We start from the raw sequence: 13,912 nt of genomic DNA, 5'->3' as shown, positions 1-13,912 counted from the left end.
CCCGGACTCTGAGATAAACCAGTGGTGGAGGGGCCCTAGCTGTCTACCCCCTGGGCGCAGATGGTCCCTCAAGGACGGGTGAGCTGGAGCAGGGAAACGCGGGCAGGGTTGCTTGGTTCTGTATGGACCAGTGCATTTGTCCCGTGATTCCATGTAGAGCCCCGGCGCTGGGCAGAAGTCTCTGCATGCGTCATACCCCTACCTCCAGAGAGCGCTAAGCTGTCTCTCAGACGGCTGTCTTCGGTGAGATACTGGGAAAGGGGTGGTTTAAGCTACTGGGGTATCTTAAAATACTGCGGGATCCAGAGTGAGTGGCCAGCGGGGGATGCCGGAGCAGTTCCGTGACATTCAGAGCACACAGGTGAGGCGGAAATCAGTGGGGTTTTTTCTATTGTTTTGATGGCTAATATCGATGATCTCTCTCAGTTGGTGACCCATTGGGAGGCCAGGATGGAATTTCTCTTTCTCTGATTTTCTTTTGAACCTGGTTGATTTAATTCACATGCTGAGAAAAGCCCCTTAGAACCAGACGTTACAGTGTAAAGCCGCCATCATCGCTCAGCTATGGCACAAGGGGCAGCAAACCCAGACGTTCCCCATCGCGCCCGCTCCTCACACGGTGCCACGGCTCGTGTTGCATGTGGGCAGGTTTGCAGGCTGAGAAAGAAAGGTGCAACATCAAACCTTCCAGACTCAGCAATTGCCACAGTTAAGGTTTCCTGAACAACCTTGACTCTGCCCACTTGGCCATGTGCCACACTTCCTTTAATTGCATGATCATGTACTAAGTTTACCTCTGTGGGTCACCAGCTGGGTTTGAACCCAGAATATAAGAAAGGAGAGGGGGAATCTGCATGGAAACAGTGGTCAGTCAAAGATTGAAGACCAGACCTTGTGGTCTTCTGGCTTTCAGCCCACTGCATCCCCAAGGCTGCAGGGTACATTGAGGGTGAGCTGTCCCCTCCTCCCCACAAGCTGCGAGTGGCATGACGCCTGGCCAGGCTGACCGTCCCAAGGTTTCCTGAGTGTTGCAGGGACCACTGCTTGATTTGGTTGAGGTAGATTTGGCCTGCAGATTAGAGACAATGTGTAAGAGACACAGGAAGAGATGAGACATCGCTGGCTTCCTATAGCTGCAACCCCTGGCTCAGTGCCTCATTCCGGGCTGGGTGGAGCTGGGCACCAGGGCATTTGTGGCAGCGCTGAGGGCCCCCCCCCGCCTCATTGCCCAATTATGGCGTCCAGGATCTCACTGGGCAGGGTGCATTTGGCCCTAGCGCTTTCCCAACCGCCGGTTGGATCATTAAATCCCCCAGGACCACCAGGGCTCATTGCCCAGCCCAGAGTCGGGCCCCTCCCATCCCACAGAATCGCAGCCCCCCAAGACAGAGCCCCCGGCCCCCTGTGTGGGGTGCTGCATCTGGCCTTGGCACTGGAATAACGGCACTTACTGTCCCCAGGTGTCTGTCCTCCTCCTCTCTCTGCAGCGGGTCCCCCAGCCCCTTTTCTCTCCCCCCTTTCTCCCTAGACCTCCCCCCATCCTGTATTTCTATTGCACAAACCCTCAGAGCTTCCAGCTCCCCTGCCCCCCAAATCTCCCTGCCCCGTGGGGGCTGTGATACCGGAGCCTCCAAATGTCTCCTCGTGGGGGGGTTCAGCTGATGAAAGTGAGTGAGAAGTTCAGACAGCGTCACAAGAACCTGGACAAATGAACGTTGGGGGAAAGTTGGCGAGACAGAAAGACAGGATTAGTCCAACCCGAGCGGCCGCCGGACAGACCCCACGGACCGGCTGGGGCCCGCATGGGACACGGGAGAAGTGGGGGAGCAGAAATCCATGACCCAAAATTAGGGTGTCGGAAACGAGGCCTCATTGGTGGACAGAATATTGCGGGGATGACCTGTGCCACCCACCACCCTTTGGGCGCCTTAAAGAAAGACACTCTTGTCACAAATATAAAGGGAAGGGTAACAACCCTTATGTATGCAGTTGTCACGGACTCACAGATCGTGCCCACTCTTGGCCCCGTGCGGTCCGTGGGGGGTGCCCCTTTCAGTGCGACAGCCCTTCTCCCGGGGGTCCACTCTCTTACAGGGGTTAAGCCCCTCCACCTCCTGGAACCGCACCTCTCTGAGCCTTAGCACGTCTGTCTCTCGCCGTGGGCCCCCTCAGGGAGTCCACTCGCTCTGGACCCCTGGGGCCTCCACCCCCCCGAAGGGCTTGATGCCACCCTGTTCTCTAGACTGGAGTGACTCTCAGTCAGCGTAATACAGGAGGGTTTATTGATCATTTGAACACGACACAGGAAACTCTCAGGGCCTCAAGCCTGGCCTCCCTCATCCCAGCACATCCCAGTCTCCCCTGCATCCAGGTGGGCCCGGCCTGCTCCCCCTCTCCAGCTCCAAGCCCCCCTGCTTCCCAGCTGGGCATCTGATATGGCCGGCCCCAAGCCCAAGGAAAACCAAGAAAATCCCCCATAAGAGACGAGGAAATCCAAGAAACTCTCTCACTTCGTCACAGCAGTAACATAAAATTCCTACTGGCCAGAGGTACAGAATTCCCTTACCTATAAGGGCTAATCAGTTCAAGTAACCTAGTTGGCAGCTGACCAGAAGGACCAATGGGAAAAGAAGATACTTTCAAATCTGGGGGCAGGGGGAGGTTTTGTTTGTGCTCTCTTTGTTGTTTCCCTCTCGGGACAAAGAGAGAGACCAAACAGGTAACCCAGCTCTAAAAAGATCTTGAATTGATACATCTACAAATTTACAATCCAGAAATTGTAAGTAATAGCAAGGAAATGCATTAGATTATCTTTTGTTTTAGCTTGTGAATTTTCTCTATGCTAAGAGGGAGGTTTATTCCTGTTTTTGTAACTTTGTAGTTGAGCCTAGAGGGGAATCCTGATTAATTTTTCAGTGCCCTGAAAACCAGGGATTTGGTCTGTGCTCATTTTGTTAACCTATCAGATGGTATATTATTCTCAAGCTTCCCCAGGAAAGGGGGTGAAGGGACTTGGGGGGATATTTGGGGGGAGGTAGGGATCCAAGTGGCCCCTCCCTGAATGTTTGTTTAAATCACTTGGTGTTGGCAGCAATACTGTCCAAGGACAAGGAAAGGAATTTGTGCCTTGGGGAAGTTTTTAACCTAAGCTGGTGGAATAGAAGCTTAGGGGGTCTTTCATGCAGTCTCCACATCTGTACCCTAGAGTTCAGAGTGGGGAGGGAACCCTGACAACTTGCTTCACCCTCGTGGCTGTCACCCCCTGTCTCCTGGGCCCACCAGGCTTTCCGGACCCTGCTCTGCGGAGACATCCTGAGCAGAGCAGCTGGAGAGAGGGATCCCGATGCCATCGCCCCTCCCCTGGCTGAACCCACAACCCGGGAGGAAATGGGGTCGGACTTTAACAGCAGCCGCGGTGATGTCGGCTCCAGCCCAGCTCCGCTGGCTCCTCTGCCCCCCCCCCCGCGACAGTCGGTAGTGTCTCCGGGGCCAGCGGGGAGATGCCCAAACCCGGGGGATTTCCAGCTAGAGACTCGCTCCAGCGAACGGGGCCGGGGCTGGAACAAACCCCTCGTTTCACACGGCGCCTGCCACGGCTCCCCTGGTTCCTGCTCTGCTGTGTCTGTAACAGCCGGTCCCAGGGGTCAATGGGGGGTTTGCCGTGGGGCTGAGCAGGCTATGGGCTCTGGACCCCGCCCCCGGCCCGTGTTTAACCCTGTTCAGTGTGGGGCAGGAGCTGGGGCATGTTCTCACCTTGGGGCCTTTATTGCATCTCCATAAACACAACAGGGCACAGAGTGATTTAGCCACCGGTGCTTCTGGGACCCCTCATGGTGGGTGTTTGGGGGGAGCTGGATTGGGGGCACTGGGAGTTTGGGGGAAGTAGGTTGAGGGTGTTGGGAGGAGGTTTGAGGGGGCTGGGATGGGGGACAGGAGTTTGAGGGCAGACAGGCTCCCCCCAAAAGGTCAGAGCTGGGGGGGATAGGATTGTTGGGGTGTCTGAGGGGGGAAGGGCAGATGGTGCTGGCTGTGAGGGAGCTGGGGAGCCAGAGCTGGGCCATCTGCTGGGGGGGGGGGCAGTTTCTCTTGAGCTCTGTCCCGGTGATCTTGTCCCTGTGACGGGTTCGGTCACAGAGACCCCCTTGGGACTGTCACCTGATGTGCTGAATTTGCCTCTGAGCCCGTTTTTCCTGCCAGCTTGGGATTCCAGAACCCTGCCTTGTTGAGCCAGACATGCCAGCCAGGTGCAAACACAGACCCAGGTCTGGTCCATGCCCCCAAAGCTGCAGATTTTAACCAAAACCTGCTCAGCAGGTCACCTATCTCCAGCACCCAGACACCCAGCTCCCAATGGGATCCAAACTCCAAATAAATCCATTTTACTCTGTATAAGCTTATACAGGGTAAACTCATAAATTGTCTGCCCTCTATAACAATGATAGATAGAGAGATATGCACAGCTGTTTGCTCCCCCAGGTATTAATCACTTACTCTGGGTTAATTAATAAAGAAAACTGAGTTTATTAAGTATAAAAAGTAGGATTTAAGTGATTCCAAGTAATAACAGACAGAACAAAGTAAGTTAATACATTAAGAAACTGAATACAGGTAACTCTCACCCTCAGAGATGTTCCAATAAACTTCTTTCACAGACTAGACTCCTTCCTAGTCTGGGCCCAATCCCTTCTCCTGGTACAGCCCTTGTTAGTTCCAGCTCAGGTGGTAACTTGCAGATTCCTCATAACTGGCAGCCCCCTTTGTTCTGTTCCACCCCCTTTTATAGCTCTGGCACAAGGTGGGAATCCTTTGTCTCTCTCTGGGTTCCCACCCCTCCTTCTAAACGGAAAAGCACCAGGTTTCAGATGGATTCCAGTATCATGTGACATGTTCACATGTCCTGCGAGACTTCATTACCCACTATCTGGCACAGGTACAAAGGAAGGCTTACAAGTAAACAGAGCCATTTACAACCAATTGTTCTCGTCAATGGAAGCCATCAAGATTCTAAACCACCATTAATGGCCCACACTTTGCATAATTACAGTAAAACCTCAAAGTTATGCTACATAGTCCTAGTTTTAGATACAAGAATGATATATTCATACAAATAGGCTGAACAAACTCAGGAGATTATAAACTTTGTAATGATACCTTACAAAAACCCTTTTGCATAAAGCACATTCCAATTACATTATATTTACACTCATTAGCATATTTCCATAAAACATATGGAATGCAACTTCATAGTCCTCTCCCCTTTCTGGGGGGCTGGTTGGCTCCCCCTGTGACATTGCACTCTATATGATTTTATAAAAATATGCTAATGAGTGTGAATATAATGTAACTGGAATATGCTTCATGCAAAAGTTCTCTTGTAAGGTAACATTACAAAGCTTATAATCTACTGAGTGTGATCATCCTATTCGTATAAATGTATCACTCTTGTATCTGAAACTAGAAATATGAAATATAACTCTGAGGTTCTATTATAATTATGCAAAGTGTGGGCCATTAATGGTGGTTTGGAATCTTAATGACTTCCATTAACCAGGACAATTGACTGTAGATGGCTCTGTTTTATTTGTAAGTCTTCCTGTATACCTGTGTGCCAGCAAGTGAGTAATGAAGTCTTACAGTGACATGTGATCATGTCACCTGAACTGGAATCCATCTTTAACCTGGTGCTTTTCCATTGAGAAGGACGGGGTGGGAACCCAGAGAGGGACAAAGGATTCCCGCCTTATGCAAAAGCTATATAAGTGGGTGGAACAGAACAAAGGGGGCTGCCATCATGAGAAATCCCCTAGCTACCACCTGAACTGGAACAAGGGCTGTATCAGGGGAAAGGATTGTGCCCAGACTAGGAAGGTGTCCAATCTGTGAAAGAAACATCTCTGAGGGAGAGATTTTATTTGTATTCAGTTTCATTACTGTGCTATGCTTAGACTGTTTTTATTTTATTTTGCCTGGTAATTCACTTTGTTCGGTCTGTCACTACTTGGAATCACTTAAATCCTACTTTCTGTATTTAATAAAATCACTTTTTACTTATTAATTAACCCAGAGTATGTATTAATACCGGGGGCAGGGAGGGCAAACAGCTGTGCATATCTCTCTATCAGTGTTATAGAGGGCGAACAATTTATGAGTTTACCCTGTATAAGCTTTATACAGGGTAAAACGGATTTATTTGGGGTTTGGATCCCATTGGGAGTTGGGCATCTAAGTGTTAAAGACAGGAACACTTCTTAAGCTGCTTTCAGTTTAAGCCTACAGCTGTTAGGGGATGTGGTTCAGACCTCGGTCTGTGTTTGCAGCAGGCTAGCAGGTCTGGTTCAAAACAGGCAGGGCACTGAAGTCCCAAGCTGCCAGGGCAAGAAAGCAGGGGCAGAAGTAGTCTTGGCACATCAGTTGGTAGCCCCCAAGGGGTTTCTGTGATCCAACCTGTGACGAACTGGGACTGTTCTTACTGTGGTCTTTGAATGCTGAGTGGGGAGTGTGGCTAGGATGGTCTGCATTGGGGGATGGGAGACTGGCCTTGAGGGGAGATACAGGAGCATGTAACGTGAGAACGCAGGAGGGGGGTTGGAGCCAGGTGACACCTCTGCCCAGGAAACTGAACAAAGGCTGGGGGAGGAGCCAAGGGAGGCTGGGTGAGAGACGCTGGAGGGGGAGAGTTTCAGGAGCTGGCTGGTAATGGAGGGAACCCAGACGGGGCTCTGCCCCCCAATGGGGCTGTGGTGCCCCTGGGACCCCAAGATGGACCTAACTGGGGGGGGATCCTGTTGTCTGTGCCTGCAAGACCTGTCTTGGACTGTGTTCCAGTCATCTAAATAAACCTGCTGCTTTACTGGCTGGCTGAGAGTCATGGTGAATCGCAGGAAGCCGGGGGTGCAGGGTCTTGTGTCCCCCCCACACTCTGTGACAACTGGTGGCAAAGGTGGGATGTACTGCACCCCGTGGATGGTGCTTCCTGCAGTAAGTAACTGGGGAGCAGTAAAACGAAGGGGGATCGACGGGGACCAGGCATGCTGAAGAGTCAGAGAGAGACGGTTCAGGGGGCGATTAACCCCTGGGAGTGTGTGACCAGAGAGAAGGACTGTTGCAGTAACAGGATCCCCCGGGGGATTGCAGTGAGCAGTCCCAGGGGCGGAGGAGTCTGCAGCTCGACCCTGGCAGAGAGGTGGTGACCTGAAGAAGGGCTGGCACGCTAGGGGTCCCCCTGGAACGGTGGAAAGCGGAGAGCACAGGCCGGCGTGTGGCCAGCAGGAGGATGGATGCTAAACGCCTCAAGAGCGACCTGGTGGAGCTGTGCAGGCAGAGGGGGCTGCGCATTGGGAGGTCCACCAAAGAACAGCTCATTGCCCAGCTGGAGGAGAGGGATCGCTTGGATGAACCGAGCCCTGTCCCTGAGGGAAGCCGCCCGGCGGATGCAGCGCGGGCCCCAGGGCCTGACCTGGCTGGGAGGGGTCAGACTGCTGCCAAGGATATCCCGAGACCCTGCCTACCTATACCTAGGGGAGGGGTTGGAGGAAGCCCAGCGAACACTGAGGGCACCCTGACCCCGGTGGCCAGCAGGGGATTGTGCTGGCAGAGCTCCCCGTCCCTGGAACGGATGCGGCTGGAATATGACAGGGAGCTGAGACTGAAAGAGCTCGAGTTAAGGAAGCAAGAACTGAAGCAGGAGCGGGAAGAGAAGGAGAAACGACGTCAGCATGAGCAGGACCAATGTCAGCATGAGCTGGAACTGGCCAGGCTGAGGAGCAGTGGGGCCCCGGCTGCGGTGAGCGAGGGGGGACCCAAGACTGCAAAGAGCTTTGATAAGTGCTTCCTGGCCCAGCGTAAGGAGGGGGAGGACATGGTGTCACGGACTCACAGATCGTGCCCACTCTTGGCCCCATGCAGTCCGTGGGGGGTGCCCCTGTTAGTGAGACAGCCCTTCTCGGGGGTCCACTCTCGCTCGGGTTCAGGCCCCTCCACCTCCTGGAGCTGCACCTCTCGGAGCCTTAGCACGTCTGTTTCTCGCCATGGGCCCCCTCGGGGAGTCCACTCGCTCTGGACCCCCGGGGCCTCCACCCCCGAAGGGATTGATGCCACCCTGTTCTCTAGACCGGAGTGACTCTCAGCCAGCATGAAACAGGAGGGTTTATTGAGAGTTGAACACAGCACAGGAAGCTCTCAGGGCCTCAGGCCTGGCCTCCCTCAGCCCAGCACACCCCAGTCTCTCTGCATCCTGGTCGGCTCTGCCTGCTCCCCCTCTCCAGCCCAGAGCCCTCCTGCTTCCCAGCTGGGCCTCTGAGATTACCGGCCCCAGGCCCCGCCCCTTCCATTATCTTCTCTTCAGGGAAACAGGGTCATAAACCAGGGCCTCCTCTCCCCTCTTCTGTCCTCTGGCTGGAACCGGCTGGTTAGGTCACTGGGTCCTCACTCTGCAGCCCATTGTCCTGGCCAGAACCGGCTGCCATTGAAACTCCACAGAAAACAAGAAACCCCCCCACTTCGTCATACATGGATACCTTCCTGATGGCCTTTGAGAATACCTGTGAGCTGCACCGGGTTGACCCTGCAGACAGGCTCCAGTTTCTCATTCCCTCACTGGACTCCGCAGCCGTGGAGGTGTATAGCCAACTGAAAGGGGCGGAGACAGGGGACTACGAACTGTTCAAAAATGCCCTGCTCCGCGAGTTTGGGCTGACCCCTGAGATCTATCGGAAAAGGTTCCGGAGTCAGTGTAAAACCCGTGAGGTCACATACCTACAACTGGCCAACCGGACGCAGGGGTATGCCCGCAAGTGGACAGCTGGGGCCCAAACTAAAGAAGACCTGCTTGACCTATTCGTACTGGAGCACGTGTATGAGCAGTGCCCATCCGACCTGAGGTGATGGTTGATGGACCAAAAACCAGAGAACCCACAGCATGCAGGCCAGCTGGCCGATGAGTTTGTGAACAGTCGGGCAGGGGATGACAGGGAGGAGTCCCAAAGGAACAAGCCCGCCACAATGCAGGAAGAGAGTGACTCTGGGACCTCCCAAAGGGGAAACATGGAGAATCCCCTCCCAAGGGGAACACCCAGCATCAGGACCAACCGACCAGCTCGAGGGACCCACGGGACATGGGCTGCTATTACTGTGGCCAGAGAGGCCACATACGGACCCAGTGCCCCAAGCTCAGGGACAGACTGAGCAGACCCAACCCACAGAGGGTTGACTGGGTAGAGACCCAGCCGGACGAGGGAAAGACGGCCCAGGCCAGGGGGGCTGACAGCTTCCCAATGGCTCAGGAGGGAGGATGGCCCCAGGCCAGCTTCTCTGGGGGGCTGGATGCTCCAGACACCAGGTTCTCCGTTTACAGGGTGGACGTGGGGCGGTCCCTGCGGAGCGAGTGCCTTGTTTGCCTGGAGGTGGATGGGAGGAAGGTCAATGGATACTGGGACACGGGCGCTGAGGTGATGCCGGCCCAGCCTGAGGTGGTAGCTCCAGATCAGGTGGTGCCCAACACATATCTAACCCTGACGGGGGTGGGTGGGACTCCATTCAAGGTGCCTGTGGTGAGGGTACATCTGAAGTGGGGGGCCAAGGAAGGCCCCAAGAACGTGGGGGTGCACCACCATTTGCCCACTGAGGAGCTAATGGCGGGGGGGACCTGGAGGACTGGCCAAGCAACCCCTAGGGTGCCCTGGTCGTGACCCATAGCCAGAGCTGGCGAGGGGCACTGCGCCCTGACAACGGAGAGGGTACCTTGCCCGAGGCATTTGAACCTAACCTGGTCGGGAGGGAACGCCCAGGGACACGGCTCAGGGAGGCTGCGGCTTCAGACCCAGCCGGCGAGAGAGAGCAGGTGGCCATCCCTGTCCCAGCTGCTGAGTTCCAGGCCGAGTTACAGAAAGATGCCTCCTTGCGGAAGATAAAGGACCTGGCCAACCTCAGATTGGTACAGACCATGGAGGGAGGTGGCCGGAAAAGGTTCCTGTGGGAGAAGGGGTTCCTGTACCGAGAATGGGCTTCCCCAGGGAAAATGGAGTCGGGGGGGATCAGGAGGCAGCTGGTGGTACCCCAGAAGTATCGCCGCCAGCTGCTGTACAGGTCCCATGACATTCCCCTCGCAGGGCACCAGGGAACCTGGTGTACCCAGCAGAGGCTGCTACGGAGCTTTTACTGGCCTGGGGTCTTTGTTACTGTCCGACAGTACTGCCGATCCTGTGACCCCTGTCAGAGCGGGAGGAAGGCCCGGGACAAGGGGAAAACGGCTTTAGGACCCTGGCCCATCATAGAGGAGCCTTTCCAGAGGGTGCCCAAGGTCAAAAGGGGGCTCTGAACCAAGAGAGCCCGAATCACAGACCTCCAGACTGGAACGCTGGGAGAAGACCCCAGCCCAGTTGGAACCCCAGGGGTATTGGGGTGGGAAAAGGGCACGGGCCGCATAAACCTTCCCACAGGTGAACTACGAGTGCCATCGAGCACACCTGACCTAAGGGGGGGCGTGAAACTGGAAGGGCCTGGTGTAATTCTCACCAAGGAATGGGAGGGATGCTGGGGCATCCACAGGAATGGGGGGTAGGTTCGAACTTCCCCAGGTCACTGGCTGAAGTGACCCCGCTCAGTTCGGTCTCAAAGGGGGGAGAGATGTGACGAACTGGGACTGTTCTTAATGTGGTCTTTGAATGCTGAGTGGGGAGTGTGGCTAGGACGGTCTGCATTGTGGGATGGGAGACTGACCTTGAGGGGAAATACAGGAGCACATAATGGGAGAACCCAGGAGCGGGCTGGGGCCAGGTGACACCTCTGCCCAGGAATCTGGACAAAGGCTGGGGGAGGAGCTGGGGGAGGCTGGGTGAGAGATGCTGGAGGGAGGGAGAGTTTCAGGAGCTGGCTGGTAATGGAGGGAACCCAGACGGGGCTCTGCCCCCCAATGGGGCTGTGGTGCCCCGGGACCCCAAGATGGACCTAACTGAGGGGGTCCTGTTGTCTGTGCCTGCAAGACCTGTCTTGGATTGTGTTCCTGTCGTCTAAATAAACCTTCTGCTTTACTGGCTGGCTGAGAGTCATGGTGAATCGCAGGAAGCCGGGGGTGCAGGGCCTTGTGTCCCCCCCACACTCGGTGACAGAACCCATCACACCCCCCTCCCCTCATGTCCCTTTCGCAGCATCCTGAGGTCAGAGAGGGAAACTCGGCTCAGGCGTCGACTCCTGTGAGCTCTGCCCAGAGCCCTTAGCTGCGCAGATCCACTGCCCCGGGGATGGGACATGGGGCCTTTCACTTCTAGGGGGCTGGCTATAATCTGTGTCCTTTTCTCTAAGCACCAGACTCCACCCCCCAACCAGAGCCAGGGAGAGAACCTAGGAGTCCTGGCTCCCAGCTCCCCTGCCCCCCAATCACTAGACCCCATTCCCCTGCCAGAGCTGGGGTATATTACAGGGTAGGTGCCGGGCATCAGGTTTACGCAATTTCACTGGCAGTAGCAGAAACAGGAAGTGAGCGCTGGCTCTGGGCAGACTTCCCCTTTCACGGATTTATCCGCTGCTCCTTTAACAACTCAGGATCTACATTTATCCCTCCCTCCCCCACTCATGGGGGCTAGAAACCACAATCCCCACCCCCGTCTTCTGTCTCTCTGCCACATCACTTGGCTAAGAATAGTGTCTGCAGCGACACTACCTGAGAAGGAGGTTGTCCAGGCCCCTCCACCCTCATGCTCCATGGTGGGCACTGGGCCCAGCCGGGTCAGGAAGGAATCTCTGCCCTGCTCCATGGGAGAGGGTCGCTCTGTGGGGGGCACTGTGTGTGTGTGTGGTGGGAGCCCTCCTCTGCTCTGAGCTGCTGCTCCAGGGAGGCTAGACGGGCCTGTTGGAAAAGGTCAGGGCAGCCTGAGCCTGGGCACCTCTTGACGCCTCCTGAGATTCCCCCTGTTCCCAGCTGGTCCCTGAACTGGGCAGCTCCCATGTGGGGCTGGGAGGTGATGGTCAGGGGAGGGGACCAGGCAGCTGCAGGAGGGGATGTGGTTTGCTCGGCATTGCAGGGAGCTGGTATTGCTCTGACCGCAGTAGATTTGGTCTGGAAATTGCAGAGAAACCATATGAAGAAAGGGGCTGAGCGCATCATGGGCTTCCTGGGGCTGCAGCCCCCAGCGCAGTTCCTCATTCCGCTCACACTCGGGCCTCAGGCTCGGTGGAGCTGGGCACTGGGGTGTTGGTGGCAGCGCTGAGGGGCCCCCCACTGCCCCGTCATGGCGTCTGCTCTCACCGTCCTCCTCCTAAGTGAGTATTGGAGACAGCCAATTGTGTGTGTGGGAGATCTGAGACCAGGGTGTGTGTCCATGTGCGGGGGGAGGGGGAGGATCTGAGACCAGGGTGTAGGATCCAGTTGCTCTGGGATCTGCTCTCTAATGAGCCGTCTCCTCTCCAGGCTTCTGGCTGGCCGGGCGGAGCCGGGAGTCGGGACGTGAGTATCTGTGGGGAATGGGGCAGCTGGGGGAATTTCCGCATTAAGGAGAAGGGATGTGGGTGAGGGGCGCCAATCCCCCAGAGGAATGATCCTGTCAGACATGTGCTCCCTCCCACACCCAGAGGTAGGGACTGAGACCTCGCCCCACTCATTACAGGGATGGGAACCTATTAGAACAACTGGGGGATTTTGTAAACATGTTTTCTTGGGGGTCCTGTCCTGGGATCCACTTGCTCAAATGAGCCAAATTTGGACCAGGAACCCCCCAGGGTAGATCCCAATTCACCGCCTGACTGTGATGGGGGCAGGGTTGGGTTCTGATCTCAGTTCCCCAGGCACAATCCAGAGTCGCCCCTGAGTGCACTGGGGGCAGGGACAGGTTCTGATCACATCTCTTTGGGGTCAATTTGGAGTCATCCCTGACTGCAGCAGGGGCAGGGCTGAATTGACCCTGGATAACTAAAGGAATCTGAGATTGGAAATCTCCTCTCCCTGTCCTGTGTCTCACCCTGGCTGTGAGCCGCGGGGCCGAGCCTGCACCCCAGGGACGGGCGGGGAAAAAATGCTGGAGCGACAGATGGGCAGAGGGTTGAATCAGATGGACACAATTTGTGTCACCCCCACTTACTGCCTGTTTGTTTGTGAATCCAGAGGGGTCCCTCCCCAAACCCTCCATCTCCGTCAGTCCCGGTGGGGTGATCCCCATGGGGGGAAATGTCACCATCCGGTGTCGGCATCAGCGCCTGGGCCTGAGGTTCCTCCTCTACAAGGATGAAGATGGGAACTATCTGAATTACACAGACCCTGCTGGCTCTGAGGCTGAATTTCCCATCACCAGCGCCAGACGGGAACAGAGCGGAAACTACACCTGTCGTTATAGCGACAGAACAGGACCAGCTGCCTACTCGGAGCCCAGCGACCCTGTGCAGATCATTGTAGCAGGTGAAGAGCTCAGTCTGGCATCTTGGCTCCCAGCCCCACACTCAGCCAGACCCCCAGGGGGTCTCTGTGAGCCCTGGTGCCCAGCAGATGGGATGTCCAGCCCAACCAGTGAGGGTTGGGTGGAGGGGGGATATCTCGTCACAGACTCACAGATTGTGCCTACGCTTGGCCCCGTGCGGTCCGTGGGGGGTGCCCCTTTCAGTGAGACAGCCCTTCTCGGGGGTCCACTCTTTTTCGGGGTCAGGCCTCTCCACCTCCTGGAGCTGCACCTCTTGGAGCCCTAGCACACCTGTTTCTCGCCGTAGGCCCCCTCAGGGAGTCCACTCGCTCTGGACCCCCGGGGCCTCCACCCCCGAAGGGATTGATGCCACCCTGTTCTCTAGACCGGAGTGACTCTCAGCCAGCGTAAAACAGGAGGGTTTATTGAGAGTTGAACACAGCACAGGAAACTCTCAGGGCCTCAGGCCTAGCGTCCCTCAGCCCAGCACACCCCAGTCTCCCTGCATCCAGGTGGGTTCTGCCTGCTCC

General features: G+C 55.9%; 1 protein-coding gene across 1 annotated transcript in view; it reads left to right on the top strand.

Annotated features, from left to right (window-relative positions):
• Positions 1 to 325: 325 nt before the first annotated feature.
• The window catches only part of LOC117870517 (immunoglobulin superfamily member 1-like), a 59,791-nt gene continuing 46,204 nt past the window's right edge, over positions 326 to 13,912 (top strand). Inside the window, exons 1-7 of the mRNA XM_034757714.1 lie at positions 326 to 361; positions 3,283 to 3,415; positions 8,609 to 8,879; positions 9,353 to 9,548; positions 11,915 to 11,954; positions 12,404 to 12,439; positions 13,094 to 13,384. Coding sequence (XP_034613605.1) covers positions 326 to 361; positions 3,283 to 3,415; positions 8,609 to 8,879; positions 9,353 to 9,548; positions 11,915 to 11,954; positions 12,404 to 12,439; positions 13,094 to 13,384 — 1,003 coding nt within the window. The remainder of the gene's footprint in view (positions 362 to 3,282; positions 3,416 to 8,608; positions 8,880 to 9,352; positions 9,549 to 11,914; positions 11,955 to 12,403; positions 12,440 to 13,093; positions 13,385 to 13,912) is intronic.

Source organism: Trachemys scripta, unplaced genomic scaffold, assembly GCF_013100865.1.
Source record: "Trachemys scripta elegans isolate TJP31775 unplaced genomic scaffold, CAS_Tse_1.0 scaffold_30, whole genome shotgun sequence".
NCBI lineage: Eukaryota > Metazoa > Chordata > Testudines > Emydidae > Trachemys > Trachemys scripta.
The sequence above is the reverse complement of the archived record's forward strand: the minus strand, read 5'-3'. Positions and strand labels throughout refer to the sequence as shown.